Here is a 22,721-nt window from a genome sequence, read left to right as displayed (position 1 = left end):
AATTATTATCCTTTGGAGAAACTGGACCTTAAGAGAGACTGAACAATAATTTGATGTTAACTGCCCATAAACTCAGTATTGTCTGGTCTATCTAGCCCAATCTGAATTGCCCAGCAGTGCTGATGCAGCAAGTACATGATATAAATGGGAATGAAACCAAATGGATTCTAGTCCTATGGTTCTGCTGCCTTTCTGATAAATCACATTTATGACCTTATAGAGGCTTTCTCTACTACTTAAAAGAGTATAAATACCATCAGATGATAGTTGATAGGATATAATATGCAGGAACCGATTGTAAAAATATAGCTCTGATTTTGGATGGCTTGGAAGGGCAGTTTTGTAAGATGTTAAGATGTTAACATAACAAGGATAAGGATATACAAGAATGCATCTGGGATTCAGTGAAATCTCCTCAGCATTATTGGAGATACGAATCTAATAGTATATGTTTTTCAGCATTCTGAAGACATTGTGTCCCGTAAGAGAGCTCATCTGAGATGCTTTAGAGATGAGATTTAAACTGATTGGCATCTAAGCTGCTAGCCTCCTGTGGTAATATCTGCTGAAGGCCACAAGAGAGTTATAAATATACACGTTGAATCAAAATATAACTAGCTTAGAAGTGGCAGAGTTTATAACTAGTTTAATAATAGTTTTTGAATCAGCATAGCCTCAGGATGGTTTAGACACAAAGACTAAGCTGTAAACAGAAGGTTATTTAGTATTTATTCATAATGACAGAAAAATTTCTTATTATCAGTATTAATAAAAAATCATAGTGATAGAAAGTGCACTGAAAGGCAAAGTATTGACATTTCTTTGTCAATTTATATTCAGTATATGCAGACCCCCACATGCATATATGTGTGTACGATTGCACAATATACATGTGTATGTATGTATATAAGCATGTATATACATTGTGTGTGTATGTGTGTGTGTGTGTAGCGGAAGAGAAGAACGTTTTTCTAGAGAAATTGAATAGTCACAAAAAAAAGATATGTAGATATTGAGTTGGGGACTGGTTCGCCCCAATAAAATAGCAAAGTCCATACCTACTCATTCTAGAGTAAAGCTGATAGGTGCTATCAATTCTCACAGATATTTTAATAAGGACTTTCTTTTTAAATATGAATCTATGTTCAGCAAAGCACTAACAGACATATGAGGAAAAACTCTAATATAAAAGATCTCTAGAGGTTAAGTAAAACCAAGAAAAAAGTCAAAGAAAACAAAATTATTGCAGGAAGACGAAAAACCTCACACTGCCACCAAAACTCTTTAATTAAAACCCTAAGTGAGATAATAGAGATAGTAAGTACATGAAACAAAAGAATGCTTTAGTAAAAAAAAATCAGAGAACAAGATGATGTATCCTAAGAATAAATGTATAATATATGATATAGAAAATTTTAAAAATCAGAAAATGAAATCTGTCAGAAATCATAAACAATTTTGAGAAGGGAATTAGAAACGACTTGATAGAATTAGACAATCTAACCAGGTTTACTTTAAGCCTTAGAAAAAGAGAACAGAAAAAAATTGATCGACTATATGAACATGAACTTCCAGGTTGGAAGAATTCTTTGAATACACCATTAGTGAGTAAAATACACCCTCTCACAGCACACTATTATAAAATTACGGAAAGTGAAGATTAAAAAAAAAAATCCTAAGGGTTTTCAGAGAGGGAAAGGGGTCACATGCTGAAGACTCAGGTCATCATTTTATCAACGTTTTCAATCTCAACTCCAAAAGTTCCAAGACAATCGCTTCTTTGAATATTGTCAAACTTTTGAAGGAACACTATTTTAAATTAAAATTCTATTTAGTTAAAATACCAAGTAGGAGGGTAGGCTGAATAAACACATTTTAAAACGTGAATTATCCAAAAAAAAAAAAAAGAAAAGAAAGCAAAAACATATCCTAGGTAACAGGAAGTGAAGCGATTAGAGGATGGAATCTGCCAATATTGTGGAGTTAACCAAGAAAACACAACATGGTGGAAGCAACAAGGAATCCAACACAGGAGCTGGGTGAAGGGAAACCCAAGACCATAACCGTCCCCGACAGACCCAGAGAGTGAGGTTTGTAATATCCATACATTCACTTTAAAAAGCAGTAATTCAAGAGAAACAGTGTGATTTATTTTTGTGTGAATTTTAATTTATACCTTAGGGAAGCTTACTTAACATTGGAAGAAACCTTATAATGAAAATTTCATGTCTTTTATCCCCTCATGCATTATCTTCTCTTTTAAATGTCAATAATCTTCAAGAACGTGACAAGCTTAATTCCTTAGTGAGAGACAGTTTAGCAAAGTGTCTTCCTTTTTAGTAGGAAGAAGTAGAAGCAACATAAGTAAATTTGAAACAAAAAATGCTAAAAAAAAAAAAAAGAAAGAAAGAAAGGAAGTTACAAAAAATACAAGAACAGCAGCTTTATTTCCTCTCCAATTTCTGGAAGGATTTATCTCTGCAAGGCACATTCTCTTCTGAAATAAATTTCTAGCATCATTTCCTCATATGTGAAAGGAAAGAGTTTGAAGAAATGATTTGTAAGATCCCGGGAGCTTTGAATTTTTTCACTATGAAAGTTGTCTATACTTATCCAACATGTTCACCTTCATTATCTCATTTGATCTTCAGATGACCTCGAGCACTTCTCAGGACAAGTATATCATGGGGAGACTTAGGCTCATGACAGTGAAATGGCCTATGCAAGGCCAAGCACTACTAAGTTACAAAAGGAAAATTCAAACTCACATTTAAAAAAAAACCACATATCTAAGGCTTTCCATTATGTTCCTACTTACACAATTATGCTGATCAAAAACTCATGGCTATAAAAGTGATGCAAGTGTCTTATATGTTTATTTGCTTATTTATTCCTTCAGTAAACATTTGTTGACTACTTGCCATGTGCAAAGCCTCATAGACTTTAAAAATATCAAACCGTCACTAGATAGTGCCATAGCCACATTATTAAACTTTAGGATTCCTTTCTACCTTTTCGCAATATCAGATAGGACTAACCAGAGTCTTTTATTAATTTTTATATCAGTTTATATGACTCAGACATTCTTACTAACTTCTGAAATTTATTAAACTTAAACAGTTCAGGAGAAGAGCTAAAGTACCCACTCTTCAGGAATCAATAATCAAAGAAAAGTAGATTAGAATGTTATAGAAAAAATCAAGACACAGATAGTGATTACCCTGACACTGAAAACAATTTTATGTTTTTAGTCTGGAGACAATGATGTTCAAACTCGGCAAGCATTGTAGATGATCATTTTTATTTGTATCATGTCTCCCAAAGTATTTAAAATGTGATTGCTATCATATGTGCGCAGAATGAAAGAGAAGACTTAAGAATGATTTCCAGATTTGTGGTTTGGGAGACTGAATATGACAGAAGTCTCAAAAGTAGAAAATGACACGAGCAGTTAGAAGTAAAAGGAGACAGAGAATTTCATTTTACATATACGCCCTTGAGACATGCAATAGGAGATATCTAGAAAGCAGATATGCACACACATTGGAAAGCAGGTCTTATTCTAGAGGCTGGGTTGCAGATACAGACTCAGGAGTTAACATGATGGAGGAGATGGTTGGAACCATAGAATCATGCAGGAAATGTGTATAGAGCAAGAAAAGCGTAAAGCAGAGGACAGAATCTCAAAGGCTTCCAAATGCTAGAAACAATCTTAAATAATGTTACAAAGAGGAACTAGAGCTTTGGAATATAGACAGAGAGAAGTCACCAGAAAATGGGAGGAAAAACTAGGAAAGAGTGATGTCAGAACAACTAAGACAAACATTTAATAAAAGGGGATGGGTCAGTATGGTCCAAGGCCAAGTGTGCTTAACACTAAAAGACTTCAACAGATTAGTAAATGTGAAGATCATTGCTGATTTTTTGTCAGAACCATTTTAGGGAAGCAGAATTAGAAGTCATATTTTGGTTGGCAGATCATGAGTGGAATGGTGAAGAGGAAACAGATTAGAGGCAGCCAGTATATTACTCTAATTTTCCTACAATGAACATGTAGCAACATTTGTGTAAGAAAATTATAAAATGACTAAAATCAATTTGGCTCAAAAAATTAACAGTAAGACAATAGCTAGAAGAGGGGTATGCAGATTTGAAGATCATCTGTTGTTTAAATCGCGAGGATTTAGGAAAAGAAAAGAGAGGGAGAAGAAATGCAACAGAGAGAGGAGACAATTGTTATGAGAAAGTAAATAACACTTGGTTGTCTTCTTAAAATGTGATGTGAGCACACCTACATACCTATAGGAGTAGTAAAAAATCATGTCAAAACAGGATCTTAATCTACAAAAGCCCTTAAATATGAAGGCATTTTCCAGTTGAGAGTGTAGGGCTAATTCCAAAGTAAGGCGATTATTTCTGTAATCGTTTATAACAAACTAGACCTAAACCTGTGAGGCAATCCATTACTGTTTTATAGATGACAAAACTGAACTCTAATTGACCCTCCTATGATTAGGAGAGAGGAAAGAGGTGGTTCACAAAAGGTCTTCTGAATCCAATGCTTACTCCTCTTCACCGTGCTCTTTGACAATACTCATGTGAGCTGTTAAATGAGTCATATAGCATTCACTGAAGCTAGAATAAGACAGATTTTGAAAAACAAAAGCATAACAATCAATCCACAGAATAATACCTAAATGAGATATTTTTTTGTTTGCATCTTTTCTCAAGAAGCATAATTTTTTTTTCATCAAATATCAGAAGTGGAGGACACACTAGTTTAGATATGTGTTAAAGAAAAAAGTAGCAGTGTAACAGAATGTCTCATAAGGGACTATATGCAAAATATGTGTTATATTATAATGAATAAAAAAATTATCCCACCTTAGCAGGTACTTGGAATAAATTGTTACTTCTTTTAACAATTAGGGATACAAAAATTATTTCTCTGAAACAAAGCATAATACCAAGATTAGCAACAAAATTAGGTAGCACTTTCCAGATACCACGTTTAAATTTTTCAGATACAAATATTTATTTATTTTTCCCTTAATCAAACACTTTACAGCATCTATTTTATATCAGAAACAGATAAAATATGTCCATATAAACAGAAGACATTGGCTTTTAATTATTTGTATTCAATTTTTAAGAAATGATCATCTAGGGAAAATGTTTTAAAATCGTTTAAAATATCTTTTTGTTATACTTGAAATTAAAACTGCCTTCAGCTGCCTGTTGGTAAATAAGGTTTGGATATCAGTACATAACAACATGTACTGATGAACTGAACTGCGAATTAGGAATGAAAATTGTCTAGAATTTTTTTATGGGTTCTTAGGATTAAAGTAAGAATTTCCTTTGCTGGCTTGTGTAGGCACTGGGATTCTGTGGTTGTTGGAGGGGTTAAATTTGGATATACTAGTGCATATATATTACAGAGGATTCATAAAAACACGACAGTGGAGCCTGGGTCAATCCATTACCATGTACAAGCAGTAACCAATAGAAAAGGAAGAAGAAGATCCAAGAAGGCTGAGGTAAGCAGTCTTCTGAAGCCCTGTCAAAGTGGAAACAATAGATCAAAGGTGTTCATGGTGAATGGTACGAGTAGGTTTCACTGTTTCTCATAGCAGGCTTGACAGCTTAAAGTAAAAACAAATTATTTTCATCAAAGATTTTTTTTTTCTCTTAAGTGATTTTTAGCAAACTTCAGACTCAGACACAGGACTCAACGGTGTATTCCTGGAAGGCAAGGTAAACTATTTTGCACTTTTAAAAACTCTTAAAGTTAAGCATGCAAAGTACTTATTCAACAGATGCAGGGTTACAATTTCAATAACTAAACCAAAACCCTATTCTGAAAAAGAAAAAAAATAATGTTTCTTTGTTGGAACATGGCCAGAGCAGCGTTCTGCAATCCTAGAAAATTTGACAGCTTGCAGAAGCAGCTCTGCACTTGTTTTGTGCAATTTAATGGCAAAATTGAATGATCAGCATTTCATAAATGAAGTTGACTTTATCTTTTCCTAAGGAATCAGTAAAATTTATTTTGTCCTATTATCAATCAGTTCAATAAATGTACATTGGTCAGAATGTTACTGATATATATATATATATAAAATATATATGTAACATATTTATGCTATAAATAAATGGTTAAAATATATTATATATGTATATTTCCTGTTAAAAATAATTATTTGTACCAATAATCTTTGATGATCAGTGGGGAGGGTTTATGTGTTTTAAATGTACCAAATATTAGTAAATGCTAACCTACTTTCTATTATCCACACTGATAATGTGAATATAAAGAAATTCTCTACCTGTATCCTAAATACGTTTTTTGGTTGTTTTTGTTTCTTATCAACCACAATAATGCCATAGTTGAATACAATACTCAAGTACTTGTGCTATACATCACAATGTATTCAACTCTATATAATAAACTCTATCTCTATATATACATATGTACACACATGTAGAGACAGAATATATATATTCTCTGAGAGTGAGTGGAGAGAGAGAGAGAATTGATAATTCGGTAGCTTGGCTGAACAGCTTAATTGTGTGCTTAAAATTACAGACATCTTCCCCCACCCTCAAAAAACTTACCTAAGAAGTTGAGCTACAGAATAACAGATTAATCACACTTTTATTCAGATCCTAGAACCTTCCTTCACCATAAAGTGCTAAAATGTTCTTTGATCTCTTCATTCCTTTGGTTCAAGGGCCAAAAGGCCTAGGGAACCTCATCCAGATGTTCTCCTCATTTAGGAGTAAAAGTAAAAGCATATGCCTTCCTCTCAGGAACAACACGGATTCCCAGTTTGAGTTTTAAAAAGATCACTTTTTTGTACTCTCGTATTCAACTACGGGTTTCAGTTCAGTTCTTTAAATTGAATAGCTTGAAATGGAAAAACACTTAGAGCTGCTAAAATTTTCTTTCCATTTCTCAGCTTTTATTGTGATTGGGTTACAACCAGAAAGCTACAAGTTGGTGAATTATTCTCAATGTTTGCAAAATGCTTTGCATATGGTGCCTACTAATTAATATATATTAATTAAGATCTGTGTATGACATATTGACGTATTTTCACCTCTTCCCTGAAGAAGCAATGTTTCCTGATCATTTTGATGTATAAAATTATCTAAAGGTCAAGATCGTCAAATATCTAACGGTTGTGTTCCTTTTTCTGTAGGTGCTATAATGGCAGGCACAATCTGTTTCATCTTGTGGGTGTTATTCATAACAGACACTGTGTGGACTAGAAGTGTGAGGCAGGTCTATGAAGTACACGATTCAGATGATTGGACTATTCATGACTTCGAGTGTCCCGTGGAATGTTTCTGCCCACCCAGTTTTCCTACTGCTTTGTATTGTGAAAATAGAGGGCTCAAAGAAATTCCTGCTATTCCTTCAAGAATTTGGTATCTTTATCTTCAAAACAACCTGATAGAAACCATTCCTGAAAAGCCATTTGAGAATGCCACCCAGTTAAGATGGATAAATCTAAACAAGAACAAAATAACCAACTATGGAATTGAAAAAGGAGCCCTAAGCCAGCTGAAGAAGTTGCTCTTCTTATTTCTGGAAGATAATGAGCTAGAGGAGGTACCTTCTCCATTGCCAAGAAGTTTAGAACAATTACAATTAGCTAGAAATAAGGTGTCCAGAATTCCTCAAGGGACTTTTAGCAATCTGGAGAACCTGACCCTTCTTGACCTACAGAACAATAAATTAGTGGACAATGCCTTTCAAAGAGACACTTTTAAAGGACTCAAGAACCTCATGCAGCTAAACATGGCCAAGAATGCCCTGAGGAATATGCCTCCAAGATTACCAGCCAATACAATGCAATTGTTTTTAGACAACAATTCCATTGAAGGAATACCAGAAAATTATTTTAATGTGATTCCCAAAGTGGCCTTTTTGAGACTAAATCACAACAAATTATCAGATGAGGGTCTCCCATCAAGAGGATTTGATGTATCATCAATTCTAGATCTTCAACTGTCACACAATCAACTCACAAAAGTTCCCCGAATCAGTGCTCATCTGCAGCACCTTCACCTTGATCATAACAAAATTAAAAGTAAGTAACCTGCAGGGTATGTCTTTGACTAAAGAGCTCATGGTCATTAAATGTATCTTTATCTTCATAAAAAGAGCAAGTGTGTTGCTCCCTCCCCCACTAATGTTCCTTTAGATTTTTAGTGTGTTTTCAATTTTCAGTATTAAATTTTTGTCTATACACAGAGAGTCTTAATGAACCAAGAAGTCCAAATCTTCAAACTGAAGACTAAAAGTGGACTTGAGTCATCTACAGAGGACTCTTATCCATTAGAGAAACCAAATGCCTCTATCTTCTTTTACTCCAGGAGATTCCAATATTTCTGCCCCATTGGGGAGGTTTATTTAAGAAACCATATCAGGCACAAACAACCTCACAACTAGTAATAAAGAAAATATGACTTAAGAGGCATTAGGAAGGCATCTCTGTCCTGAACACTATATGACAGCGGATGCCTGAAACTCTCCTAATTGGAATCTCTACTTAAACTCCCCTAATTACATTGGGAGTCTCAAAAAAGTGTGTAAAGGCTGGTGACTCCACCCCCAGGATTTCTGATTCAGTAGACCTAGAGTGAGACTTGAGAATTTTCATCTCTAACAGCCTTCCAGTTGATATTCTGGGAACTACACATTGAGAACTACTACTATAGTTTAAGGCTTTATTAATTAAAATGGAAAGAAATTTCCCTGGTAGCTGGCAACTCCTTAGGACTTATAGGCATTAGACAGGTGGAATACTCTCTTCTTTCCTGGAAAGAATTTTTCATAAGAGAGTGACAGATGAATGCAAAGTTTTTGGAGGCAGAGGCATCATCAAGAGAAGAAGTGATTATAGAAAGCAGATGTTGGGCACATTAGAGACAAACTTGGCTTCTTCACAATTATGCATGAGACCAGGCTGGATTTGGTGTAAAAATGGGTCCAGCCACAGGGGTACGATACCTAGCCTGACATTTATCTATGCATCTTCAACTTCAGAGTAGACCCTTTAAAAATAATTTTGGGGAGATTTCTCCAGGACAACCTAAGAAAATGCATTCCAAAAGTGAGGTTCAGTCAGGATAGTTTGTAAGAGAATAACAAAGATAGTTTCTCAAAAGGTTGTGCTGCCTGGGTATTACTCACTAAAGCTTTTTAAGCAAATAATCACATAAACATACAATTTATAGGAACAGACTATTTTTCCACTGGGTACTGCTCAGTTATTTAATACTTTTTTTTTATTTGGTGGGGGGAGTTAAATAACAGTGTACTTGAGCCTACAATCCAGGAATTAAATGGCAGCTTGCCACCACAGCGGTTATTTTTCCATGGTGATGAAATGTATTGTTTAATCCTGTAGTCAAAAACAAAAGATGCAACAGAAAAAAAATGTTAAGAGACAAATCTGTTTAACTGAATCAGAAAAACAACAATATTATCCTAAATACATAATTTTTCCTGACGAGTGTTCTGTGCTTCTACAGGTATATTACAGGTACGTTCCTTAAAAGCCCACGTACAATTGATGTGGGAAGTAAACTTCAAGTGACTCCACATAGAGCCCTTGCTTACGAATTAGGCATTTCATCCTGAGCATTTGTGAATTAGGGTGTTTAAGAGTGAGGTAGCAACATTTAAAACACAGTTGAGAAGTATAAGACTTTAGTTTATAGAGTGTTATGTCTGTAGTATAGACCCACCTTTTAGAGTTTTATCAAAGTGTTTTATCATATATTTCTATCATTCTCAAATCTTAGTGTGCATCAGAATCACCTGGAGATCTTGTAAACTCAGGCTGCTGTTTCCCACCCCCAGAATTTCTGACTTGCTAGGTCAGAGATTGGGCCTCACAGTTTAGTCCCCAGGTATTAATAGTATTCATGTTGCTGGCTCACGATTTGAGAACTACTATTTAATCCTTGCAAGAAACTTGTGTGATATTATTAGGAATTTCTGAAGAAAGAGAAACTGAACATCAGCTAGGGGAGGATATTTGCCCAAGGACAAAGGGTAAATGCAATAGCCAAAACCTGAGCCTAAAGTGTTTTTTTGTTTTCACTCATACAGTATAATAACAATACTTTCCTTCAGTGTCAGGAATGCAAAATTAAAAAAAATTCTATCAGTAGAACAGCAACAAAGAGAAATCTAGTTATTTACTTTTTAATGTCGATATCAAATTTTGTTATTTCAATATTTAAGAATATAAATATAAGAGTTTCCCTGGAGGGAATTATTGACATAATAAAATCACACTGTGTCAAAACTGTTTAAGTACTTGCTTCTTCTTGCCACATAATCTACTCTGGCTGTAACAAAGTATTCTCCAAGAAACATACCTCTTCTATGAAAAGTCATCAAAATTTATAAGACAGTGAACTTGTCTCAAGCAATATGATGGAAATATTTATTCTTCTGAAAACTTTCAGGGATTTAAGATTAGGTAAAAATGTTATTTACTCGACTACATTGCTTTCTGGTGTTCCCTGAGAAACAGTGTGATTTATGAAAATGTAATTAAATTTAGAATACTTCTTTTTTATATTCATTTGTTCAGACATACACTGATTATGGGACATGAGCTTGATGAGAATAAGGGGATTGCACATTGAAAGTGACATATTCTCTTGGGCAAGAGACCCATGGTAGAAATAGAAAGAATAGGCCAGGTCTCAGCTCTGCCACTTACTTGCTGAAGTACATTGTGTACATTTCCTTATTTCTCCAAACCAGAATTCCCACAAATGCCCAGGTAGGGAGAATGATACTATTGCCTGATAAAGCCTGTGAGATGATCAGGTAATACGTGAATGTATGTAAAAAAAGAGAACCTGACTTTTTAACAACTAAACTGCTATTCAAATGAGTCATTATTTTTATTAAATTCATTTTACAAAATGGCATAAATTCAAAGCAAAGCAATCTTGCTGGAAACATAAAATTTTTCACTACAATATGAGTCTGTATAAAACAATAGACCATAGAGGAAGGGCATTGCCCAAGTTCAGTGGGTCTAATCAGGGAAGATCTCTTGTTTGGAATGGTTTTGAAAAGGAATTTAAAGGCAATATATGGATTCATGGTTGAAATCAGCTTTTACAGACTTCCCTGAATTTTGCTAGTTTAACTGGCCTTCTCTCCTGGATGTTCCTAACTCTCAGCCTAGTCATTGGTGCCAAGGGCTTTGATCCAAGGCAGGTGCACAATTACTCCCATCCTAACCATGTGAAAAGGCTGCTGGGATATTTTCTGGCTTGACTTCTTTGTCAATTCAATTCTTGGCAAAATTTTTGTTTCCAATTAAGTAAACTTGAAGATGAAGATTCAAGTTTGTTTTCTGTATTGCTTATGTAACGTTATGTTAATTGTACTTTTAAAATCATGTTATGTACACTATTTTGCATCTTTTAAGGTAATTTTCAAGCATTTTCTTTTATATTAGATTGATTTTCTACTTACCCATCCAGGATCCATCCATCCACTTTTGTACTTACCCATTCTTTCAGTCCCAAATCTGAATTGTTGTCTCCACCTCTGATGCCCTCAATCCTACCTACAGCAATCTAAATGTGCTTTATCTTACCTGCAAGTTTAGAAAACAAGTGATGTCTTATACCCCTTTGTTTCTATCACAGATCTTAACAGTATTTCCTTACTAGTGCTCTATACTAAGTAGCAGAACATGGACTGAGATGACTGTAAGTTTGCTGAACATTTGTTTGGGGTTATTTTTATGAAACAGATAGGCACAATCTCTCACTGATGCAAATGTTTTGTATAACCACCATTTTCAAGTATTAGGCCACTAAGCCCTCCATAGGACCGTGGCATTAGTTTTTTGGTCTTCCCACTGTTAGTTTCTCTTGTGTTCCAATTCATTCACCTATGCTCTTTGTCTCTGTAGGTGTGAATGTCTCTGTAATATGTCCCAGCCCATCCACACTGCCTGCAGAACGAGATTCCTTCAGTTATGGACCTCATCTTCGCTACCTCCGTCTGGATGGAAATGAAATCAAACCACCAGTCCCAATGGCTTTAATGACCTGCTTCAGACTTCTGCAGGCTGTCATTATTTAAACACATTCTCACCAAATCTAAAATTAGTTTAATGAGCTAATGTTTCTGACATGAAAAGTGGTTACCATTAGTAGGCTTAGGACACAAGTCATATTCCCCATTGCTCTCGGCCACCATTTTCATTTGTGCAGTGTATTTTTTTCTATTCAAAGATGCTTTTGCCAGTTACATGCAGCACAGTCTGCATTAATTTGCTTTTCTTTTAATTAATAAAACAGACACAGAGTTAAGATAGCTTATCAACTCAAAGATAGTTGTATTTTGGTCTCTTCCATAGCTTATTAACACTAAATAACACAATTATATTCTTATATAATAAAAAGGACATATTTGTGTATCTTTAAAATTACTTATGCAGATACCATAATTTACAGTATAAATTAATAATCAAACAGGAGGAGAATGACCTGAAGAAAATGAGAAAATAAGATATTTCTTAATTGTAATCATAATAAAATAATTGCAGATTGCTCAGTAACTTTCGGCAGTACAAGTTTGATATTTAGCTTGAGGATGGGTATGGAACGAATCAAATACTTAATCACTAAATAATTCTTGTTATTTAATATCAAATAATGAAACAGTAGTCATTTCTAGTTCATTACCATTTCTTGTAGCTGTTGTTTTTAGATATAGTCCACTGTATTCTTATAAGTTCTAAATTCTATGTTTATTATAATGCATTTCTTGTGGAATCTTAGTGTTTTAACATTTGAAATCCATTTAAATTGCAAATTGTTCTTCATATTTCATTGTGGTTTTTGGATTTTCTAAATAAAAATATTGAGTGCTTTCTAACAAAACAGAATATTTCAAAGACAGCAAGCTTAACTGAAGAACATGTTTTAATAAAAATGTGTTATAGTAAAAAATTATTTTCGCTTTCTGGCATAAATATATGCAAAAATGTTTACTCCTACCTTCATTTTCTTTTTCTTCCAGAAAACACAAAAAAATGTTATTCTAATCACTTGACATAATATTTCGATTTTTGTGAAGTAAAAAAAAAAACAACAGAATTTCATGAAGCAACAAAGTGCCATGTTCTTTACATTAGCCTTCTGACTTTGCAAGCACATGCTATAAGCAATCTGTATATAAAGACAAATGTATGCCTTTATATATATTTTTCTAACAATATTCTTAAGAATTCTACAAATCTGGCACGTTTCCACAGAAAAATGATTATATATATTTGTAAAACACTAGGTTAAAAATGTCCAATAGTTTACTTCAAAGCCTCTCAGAAACTTAATATGCTCTTTTATAATGTAAATTTCCAAGAAAATAATATAATATGCAACTATGTTTTTATACCAAACTTATTTGAGGGTGAGGAAGAACCAATCCTTGCTATAGACTTATATCAAACTTATTACTTATTTTTACACCAAAACTTAATTGAGAATGAGGAAGGAGAACCAATCAACAAACTTTGAACATAGTTTTTAAAATGCTGGCTGAAAGTAATAAATCAATTCAATGGACATTAACAAAAAGAAAAATGTTTTAAATGACCTCAAAGCACATAAATAAAATTATAAAAATTATGTCATAAAATAGAAGTAAGCAGATATCATTAGACTGAGAAAAAAATATGTAAAGAGGAACATAACTTTAAATATTTGCGAATATGCCATTTGAAAAGGGCCCAGAACATATGCCAAGAAGTCCCAAAATGAAGAGTAGAACATAGGAGTAAAATTGATAAGAAGCCATATTTTGGCTCTAGTTAAGAAAGAATTTTCTAATAGTTGTTCCAAGTCACCCGGCAATGGAATTAACTTTTCTTGAGGTAGAGTTACCCACCTCTGGAATTCTTCAAACAGTGAATAAGTGATAATTCAAGAGGAAGAGTATAAAATAGAATCCTAATGTGGAAGCAACATTGTCGTGAAATGTTTCTCCAAGAAATTTTCAACTCTTAAGAATTTACTACATTCCCTCCTTCTTTAAATTTAAGTATTTATTGAGTACCATATATATGACTGTACTACATACAGATGAAATAATACTGTTTATGGTTTATTCTACAGTGAGACACAAATTAACTGAAAATCACAAAAAATATATACAATTTCATATGTGATAAATATTATTAACAGAGAGCTGCATGCTACAAAGGAATTAATAATAGTGATGTGAGAGAAGGATTCCCTAAAGAAATAATGATTAAGGAAACATATAAAAGATTAAAAGTATTTAGCAGCACAAGGTAGAAGGGAAGAATATTCCACACAGAATTTAAAGATTCTAGTCCTTAAGAACAATTTGAAAGTCACTGAAGAGTTTTAAATCATAAGGGATTATTTTCATTGTAGAGTAACATCATGCTGTAGTAAAGAACACTAACACTGAAGCTAAAGTTGCTGAGTTCAAATCCCAGCTTTGCCACTTACTGGCTTCATATCCTGGACAGAACCTATAAATTATGTATGCTTCAGTGTTCCCTTGTCCGTAAAACGGAGACAGGTAATGGCACCTACCATATGGTGTGGATTAAATGAGTTGGAAGACGTAAAGTCCCTTGAACAGCACTTGACCCATGGTAAATACTAAGTAAGTGTTATTTATTATTATTGTTGTGTGCATATGTATGTTTCTCCTTGGCACTGTGAGTAGAACAGTTTGGAGGGAACCAAAACTAGATGTTCAGAGATTGGTTAGAATTTCAGTCTTAGAGTACAAGCTAGACAAATATAAAAAGGAAGTTTGGATTACAAGGTTCTGGTGGAATTAGAGAGAAGTGGACAAATGTGAGAGTATTAGGAGGTAAAATTGTCAAGACTTGGTGGCAGATTGTACAAAGGGGAGTGAGAGGAACGAGGGTATTAAAGTTTCTGGCTTGCATGACAGAATAGATGGCAGTGTACTTTCTAGTAGAGACACATTTAGAAAGCATTTAGATTCATCCAGAAGAAGATGTCATATAAGTTCTTGAATGAGATCTGGATGAATATAAAAACATGTAGATACAATTTTCTAGATTTTGTTAATCTATTCAATAATTTGGAAGAATGTTGCACTTAAACATTAATACTCCCATGAGGTAAGACTGGTCAGGGACAGGGAACAGATTAGGAGAATACAGACATCATTCTGAGTATTGACAAGTGAAGTTAAGGGTAATGGAATCACTTTCTTCATACAATTTTTTGACATACGTACAAAGCTACTATAGTTTCCCTGAAGCTTTCAAATGATATGCTGTTCTCTTTCTTGATGTTACATACAATGTGACTATCATTCTTAAAACTCAGGAGTAATAACTAGGAGCTAAGTTGGAGCCATTTTGTAAATTATGGCTCTCATAAATGTTCAATCCATCATTTAATGGACCTACTTAAAATACAAAACAAAACAAAACAAAATATTATCTATAATCTTTCCATGTAAATATCATAAATTTAATTCATAAGCAAGCAAAAAGGGCACAGATAGAAGAAAAGAAATATACAAGGATAGACTGAGCAATTTATTTGCAAAAGATATTTTAAAAAATTAAGATAGATTTTTGGTGGTAAAAGTATTGCAACAGAATTATTTTATTTAACTTCTCCAAATACCCTTAAGAAAAACCTAGATAGGACAAATGGTATGGTGGAAAAAAATTCCAGATGACATCTTTGATAAGACTGGTGTCAAAGAATTCAGTAAATCATCAAAATAATTGAGCGTAAAATATGTGTGTGTGTGTGTGTAAGAGGTGGGAAGAAATAAGTGTTTCTCCTACTCTCACACACTCAAAAGAACACTTTACCTCTGGTCACCAAAATGTGAGGGAATTTCTCCCCACCCACCAAAAACTAATTCTCTAGAAGACAGAAACTAGATGTTCCATAATTCAATTCAACTCCGGAACTACCTACCTGGAGACAGTGTCAGATCTCACAGGTTAAGGGTTTAGTCCCACAAAACTGCCCCAGTTCCCAACTTCAGATGTCAAAGGCAAATAGATTTTCACCTACACGTCTGACCAACCAGCTATAAATTGGAGTTTCCACAAGCCCCTCATCAGGTTTGATTAATTTGCTAGGGTAGCTCACAGAGTAAGGGAAACACTTTACTTTTATAGATTTATTATAAAAGATATTACAAAGGATACAGATGAATAGCCAGATGGGAGAGATGCATAGGATAAGTATATAAAAAGGGGCATGGAGCCTCATGACACCTCCAGGTGCTCAGCAGACTGGAAGCTCTGGGACTGCGTGCTTAAGGGTTTTTATGGTGTCTTCATTATGTTGGCATAATTGATTGCATCACTGGCCATTAGTGGTCAACTCAACCTTAAGCCTCTCTTTCCTCACCAATGGTCGTGGCAGATGAAAGTTTAAACTCTTGCAAACCAGTTGTTTCCTGGGCAACTAGCCTCCATCCAGAGGCTACCAAGGAGTTGCCTCATTAGAACAAAAGATGCTTCAATCACCCAGGATATATCAAAGGATTTAGGAGCTTTGTATCAGGTGTTCGTATCATTCAGAAAATTACAGACCGGGTGCGGTGGCTCATGCCTGCAATCCCAGCACTTTGGGAGGCCGAGGCGGGCGGATCACGAGGTCAGGAGATCAAGACCATCCTGGCTAACATGGTGAAAACCCGTCTCTACTAAAAATACAAAAAATTAGCTGGGCACGGTGGCAGGCGCTGTAGTCCCAGCTACTCAGGAGGCTGAGGCAGGAGGATGGCCTGTATCTGGGAGGCGGAGCTTGCAGTGAGCCGAGGTTGGGCCACTGCACTCCAGCCTGGGTGACAGAGAGAGACTCCATCTCAAACAAAAAAAAAAAAAAAAAAAGAAAGACAAAAGAAAATTACAGAGTCTTGAGAGTTGTGTCAATAACTGGGATCAAAAACCAAATATTAGAACAAAAGATTAGCCTAGTGCTCCCATCTACAAGAGTTTTAGAAGTTCTATATCTGGAAACCAAGGGCCATGACATTAATAACATTAATATCTCTCTCTATATATATATGTGTGTGTGTGTGTGTGTGTGTGTGTGTGTGTGTGTGTATATAAAATGAATTGGAATATGCAATGCCTTGAACAGCAACTGACACATGGTTAGTACTAAATGTTATTCATTATTGTGATTGTGTGTGTGTGTATGTGTGTATATATGTGTGTATATGTATATATATGCACAAACACATAAACATATACACATACATGCACTAATATTTCTTATCATAATACGGGTATTTGATAGATTGATGGGTAGATAAAAATACTTAAAATTTACAGTGCTCTAAGAATGGTGCATTGCCTAGGAGGAGTGTAAAGTTTATTGGTTATGGTTAGGTTATATGTTATAAAGGATGGATGCATTTTTTGTTCAAAGTTAACCACAGTATGTAGGTAGAAAATGTATAACTGTCAAACTAATACAACGGAAAAAAAAGAGTGAAAAGTTACTTGTGGAATCCAAAAGAAGGGAAGAAGAGAAAGTTAAAAAAAAAGTAGAAAGCACATTGTAAAACTGTACATTTCAACCTACATATATTGGTAATTACATGTACAGTGGTTAAGAACTTGTGCTATGGAGAGAAAAGATCAAGTTTCAAATTCACCCTGTACTGTTACTAACTCTTCGATTTTTGATAAATGTCTTAAAATTTCTAAGCATTGGATCCTCATCTGTAAAATAAGGAACAATATCATCTATCTTACACAGTTACTGTGAGAATTAAGAGAGAACAGATACAAAACTTTTTTTCATCTGACACATAGAAAATACCCAATAAATGATAGGTTGGAATTTTATTATTAGGAGAGACTCTGATACATACAATTGCATAGACTTTCTCCACCAGATCAGACCATTTTATGAGTAAAAAACTGAGAAAAATAAATGGTAAACTCATCCACGTCAAAGGCTTTAAATTTTCATGCAATGCATGGGTAACAGTCAAGTGAAGTTGAGGGTGATTGAATGGGGTTAGTGAACTATGAAGTTGAAGTTGGATAGTGAAAAAAATAATAAGATCAGGAGGGGACAGACAATTGGGAGAAAAATACTGAAGGCTCAGTAGGTTGAAGTACAGGTATGAGAGGCATTAGGGCATATATAAGCTGGAAGAAAGAGAGTAACCTGAGCCTGGGAGCCTACAGCTTAAGATATCTTAAGAGGCTCAATGTTGAGAGATGAAAAGATTCTGGGTGTGGTCAGGGGATGGAATTCCCAAAATTAAGAGGAAGTAAGTCACCAAGTCAAAAGATCAAGGAATTCAGATTTGGTAGAAATCTCTGCTGCAAGTGATCATGATTTACTTTAGAACCCAGGAAAGAAGAGAGAACAAAATGATGAAAATTTTGAACTATTGAAAACAAATAGTTTGAACGTCTTGTTCAGTGTCACATAGCTGCTGAAAGGCAGATACTGGATTTCATACCTAAGCAGTCTGGCTTCAGAGGCCCTACTTTTGACCACTATGTTATACTAATTCTAATGATAAAATATGTCATTATAACTGAAAAAAAAGTTAAAGGATTATTATAGAATAATACATATAAATACATAGAAATTGATTATTAAAACACTTGTTTAAAAATTATTTGTCCCATTGAATGATAGTTTGCACAGCATCTGCAGCACTGCACATAATGAACATGATTTATGACTTAGCAAAAACAGTGAAATGTCATATTTACCAAAAACTCTAAGAAATTTATGTTCTTTATGCAGCTGTGACAGATCTCAGGACATTTTGCCGAGAATATTTCTATACTGGAAAAAGAAAGCAAATAATATATGAGCACACTGTAGAAAAAACTGTGAAGCAAATATAACATGATTTGGCAAATCACAGAATTATTATCTTTAAATTTGTATTTATTTTTATACCTCTCAAAAATATTACTTTCTTTGTGACATTCAGCTGAGCAAACAAAATTCAAGTGTAGTAAAAGATTCATTGTCTCGAGTTCTTAACGGTTTCTTAAGACAAGTTAAAGTTGTCCTGGAAAAAGATCAGAACCGTAAAACGACTAGCAGAACTATGCTTTGCAAAAGTCATCTGAAAAGCTATCCATTGTATATATTATGGTGCCAGGATTTGTTTCCAATAGGGCAAGAGTTCTGCCATATATTCAATTTTCTGGCCTCTCACTTGCATTAAAAATGACATAACAAAGCTGTTGGTTAATGGGAGTATAAACCAAGCATATGATTCAGGCTCAAAGGTAGAGACTCTGCCTTCAGAGAAATGGAAACAGACATGGAACAAACAAGATTTCTACACAAGATAAGCTACTTCTGCATAGTAAGATCATATATAAGGTCTTTATATAGTTAGGAGGAAAAAGACAAAATGTTTTGAGTTACTTAGTACACCAGTGTATCAAAAAGCAAGGGTGGTGAGGTATATTAGGAAGAGCATAGAGACTGTTGACTCAGATACAAATGAGTTTGAATTCTCTATCTGCTAAAGAAACTGAGCAAGTTACTTAAATGCTTGCAACATTGGTTATTTAATTATAGTAGGCAAAGAATAATATGCTTTGTCTGAGAGTCCTCTTAGAGTAATAGTGTAGTTAAGATACCTAAATATACTACGTGCTGATAAACAAGATTATTATCATTAGTGTTATTGGTATTATTATCATTTGAATTTCTTAAACAAAGATGCACCAAAGAGATTTTAGATGGCAATATACCTGGAACAACATGTGACAGAGTTAGAATAGTCAAATGCTAATATTAGAGTCTAGGTGCTTGGTATATAGGTATTCATTGCAAAATTCTTTCAAGTTTGTTGCCTGAAAGGTTTTATAATAAAAGTTTGGCCAAAAAAATATATAGAGAGGGAGAAAAAGACTTAATAATGTATTAGTTATTTTCCCTTATAATATACTAGTGGTTTGTACAGGTTCCAAAATACTGATCATGATACCATACTTACCTAAAATCTTTAAATGCAAAATTCTTTATTTTAATGAAGCTGTCCAGTGTTTACACAGACCATCTTTCTCTCTTTCAGGACACAAAGTGGAATTAAACTTTCTCACCTCCTTGAAAGAAAACAAAGAAACCATAAGAATATTTCTGGTCACTGTGCAGTAACTAGGAGTGACAGATATTACTTCCGGGTCAAAGAATTGCATTGCTCAGGTGCAACTCTCTTTTCCTTTCCACTGCTGTGGAGAGAGGGAAAGTCTGCACGTTTCAGGTGACAGATGGCAGAAGGTCTGCCATTCTATTCGTCTGGCTGCCTGAGAGATTACATAAGGCAGAACTGCTCTGCTGACTGATACAAGAACGCATACCACATGAGAGAAATTAACTTTTGTTGGAGGGGGGCTATTAAGCCAGTTAATTTTGTAGTATATGTCATTACATCGTAACAGTCTACCATGAATAATTCATTCATATTTTGCATATCTTTTTAGTGACAGGAACTGATAAATTCTGACAACCTAATGCTATGAAATTAGTACAGCATTTCCAATTTAAGGTTAAATTTGTCTCTAAATGATGCATGAGCTTTGTAAAAGTCAAATAGCTAAGCTTCCAGTGAGAACAGTAATTTACTGCCCCATCTTTTCTAACCCGGTCTTACTCCCTAGAAATAACAGTTCTTAGTATTTACTGTTTTTGTGAAGTTATCTACATACTGCTAATAATATGTTCTTATCTTTCTTGATTTGGCAGCTTTAAGCAACCTGTGTTGATTCTGTTATGGAAGATCATTTAGCACTCGTATACTTATATACTCCCTTCTTCCTATATTTTGATAGCTGTGTTAATACTTGAATTTCTTAACTTAGTTAATAAACTTTGAGAGGAAAAAAACTCTTATACTTCTATTTCCAGTTGCAACAACTCTACAAGGCCATCTCAATTGTTCTCTTTGTGAGAGGAGTTAATTTTCTAACCATCCTGTCTACTTTGTCATCATCTTTTGTCAGATATACCTTTATTTTCATGGTCAAAGTTGTTCAAATGTATACTGTCTTAAAGCATAAACTAGGCTTGCAATGTATATCCTATAAACTGATTCTAAAATGTGAAAGATTAAAAAAAGGACAGTCACAGTATGAGTATCTAAATATTATTCTTTTTTCCCTGGGTTCCAATAGGAGATTGAATCCCTTTTCTGTGTTCGTCGCTTAGCAGACATTAAACTGAAGCCTTGTCCTCTCTAATTAACCAATTAACACATTTCCACCTTGTTTCCATTATCATCCAAAGAGATGTTGAAATCTGTCATCCACAGTTGACCTCCCCTTAAATTTTCTTTGCAGTAATGGATTTATTCCTTATAAAAATTCTGCACAATGACTTCGGTGGGATTCCAGGAGGAATATGAGGCAAATATGTTTAGACAGCATCTTCTCTGTGTTTTATTACCTTGATTAAAGACTTAATGCCATGCAGGTGTTCGAAACCTCCCACTTGAAATATCTTCATAAGTCCTGGGAAAAGGAAGAAGTGTTTGCGAAAGTGTTAAAAGTAGGGAGTTAAAGGTAAAGGTGCATGGAGTAAAGCATCAAAAGAGAGCAACAGAGAGAAGGGAAAGGGATTATGTGTGGTACCATGGGTCACTTAACTGAGCTAACTAAACCTAAATGAATTCTGACTACATTTGGGCTTGCATATGTAGAGGTAGATATTAATTTCACTTCTGAGAGGTAAGTACTTTTCAGTGAATATTATTTTTATGCTTTTAGAAATGTCTTATTGCTCCACTTGGTATACATAAGAAACTTTGCTCAAACGTCCCACTGATAATCCAACAACCACCTCCACACCTCCTTTCCCTACACTTTCACTCTCTAATGCCTAATAGTAATAAGATTCTTCTCTCCTCTAATTGTGAGATTGTTTTTTCAGTTAAATATTGAAACGACTTTGAGTTGCTTTCTATTTTTCCTTCAGATCTATGGAGCTCCAAACAACTACTTTCCAAATATATTGTTTAATGTGCTTCTTTCTTCTCAAAACACTAGAATTCATAGATTTTTTTGATATGGTAGGTGTATTAGTTTTCTAGGGTGGCCATAACAAAATATCACAGATTTGGTGACTTAAATAATAGAAATGTATTTTTTCACAGTTCTGGAGGTTAGAAAATTTAGGATCAAGTTTGATTTCTCCTGAGTCCTCCCTCCTTGGATTGCAAATGGTTGTCTTTCCTTTCTGTCTCATGGGGTCTTTTTTCTGTATGTGCACATCCTTGGGGGTTCTCAGCATGTTCAAATTTCCTCTGCTTGTAAGCACAAGAGAACTGGACCCACTCTAAAGACCTTTATGAGGCAATTAAGCCATGAGAGCTCCTCCTTTGTGATTGGTATTAATATCTTTATAAAAGGAACATCGAGCAGTGTTTGATCTCTTGCTCTTCTGACTTTCAACATGTGAGGACACAACGTTCCCCTCTCTGGAGAATGCCGCAACAAGAAGCCATCTTGGAAGTGGAAAGACCAGGCCTTCAGTGGCTGATACCTTAATCTTGGACTCCCAGCCTTCAGAACTGCGAGAAATGAGTTTCTGTTCTTTATAAATTACCCACTCGCAAGTATTGTTTTAACAGCTCAGAAGGACTAAGACAGCATCCGAAAATGTTACATTTCCTTTACTTACTA

The 22,721-nt window shown here is 34.5% G+C and overlaps 1 protein-coding gene across 3 annotated transcripts; it reads left to right on the top strand.

Moving 5' to 3' along the window:
- The first annotated feature begins 2,004 nt into the window (after nt 1–2,004).
- Nucleotides 2,005–13,011, top strand: KERA (keratocan). Of its 3 annotated transcripts, XM_045365687.2 has the most exons (4): nt 2,005–2,090; nt 5,697–5,757; nt 7,206–8,099; nt 11,967–13,011. In XM_045365687.2, exons 3-4 carry the CDS (start codon nt 7,214–7,216, stop codon nt 12,137–12,139), a joined length of 1,059 nt encoding a protein of 352 aa, XP_045221622.2. In that variant the 5' UTR covers nt 2,005–2,090; nt 5,697–5,757; nt 7,206–7,213; the 3' UTR covers nt 12,140–13,011. The 3 variants fall into 3 exon arrangements, with proteins under 3 accessions (XP_045221622.2, XP_045221623.2, XP_045221621.2); XM_045365688.2 differs by lacking the exons at nt 2,005–2,090; nt 5,697–5,757 and adding an exon at nt 5,459–5,540; XM_045365686.2 differs by lacking the exon at nt 2,005–2,090 and having other exon boundaries at nt 5,577–5,757.
- The last annotated feature ends 9,710 nt before the right edge of the window (nt 13,012–22,721 follow it).

The sequence above is a fragment of the Macaca fascicularis genome, chromosome 11 (genome assembly GCF_037993035.2).
Source record: "Macaca fascicularis isolate 582-1 chromosome 11, T2T-MFA8v1.1".
In the NCBI taxonomy this organism is placed as follows: domain Eukaryota; kingdom Metazoa; phylum Chordata; class Mammalia; order Primates; family Cercopithecidae; genus Macaca; species Macaca fascicularis.
The sequence above is the reverse complement of the archived record's forward strand: the minus strand, read 5'-3'. Positions and strand labels throughout refer to the sequence as shown.

Bases quoted from the DNA above. Each gene is read 5' to 3' on its own strand.
- KERA (XM_045365687.2), top strand. From the start codon at position 7,214: ATGGCAGGCACAATCTGTTTCATCTTGTGGGTGTTATTCATAACAGAC. The intron at 8,100-11,966 runs GTAAGTAACCTG...TTGTCTCTGTAG, and splicing joins TGATCATAACAAAATTAAAA to GTGTGAATGTCTCTGTAATA.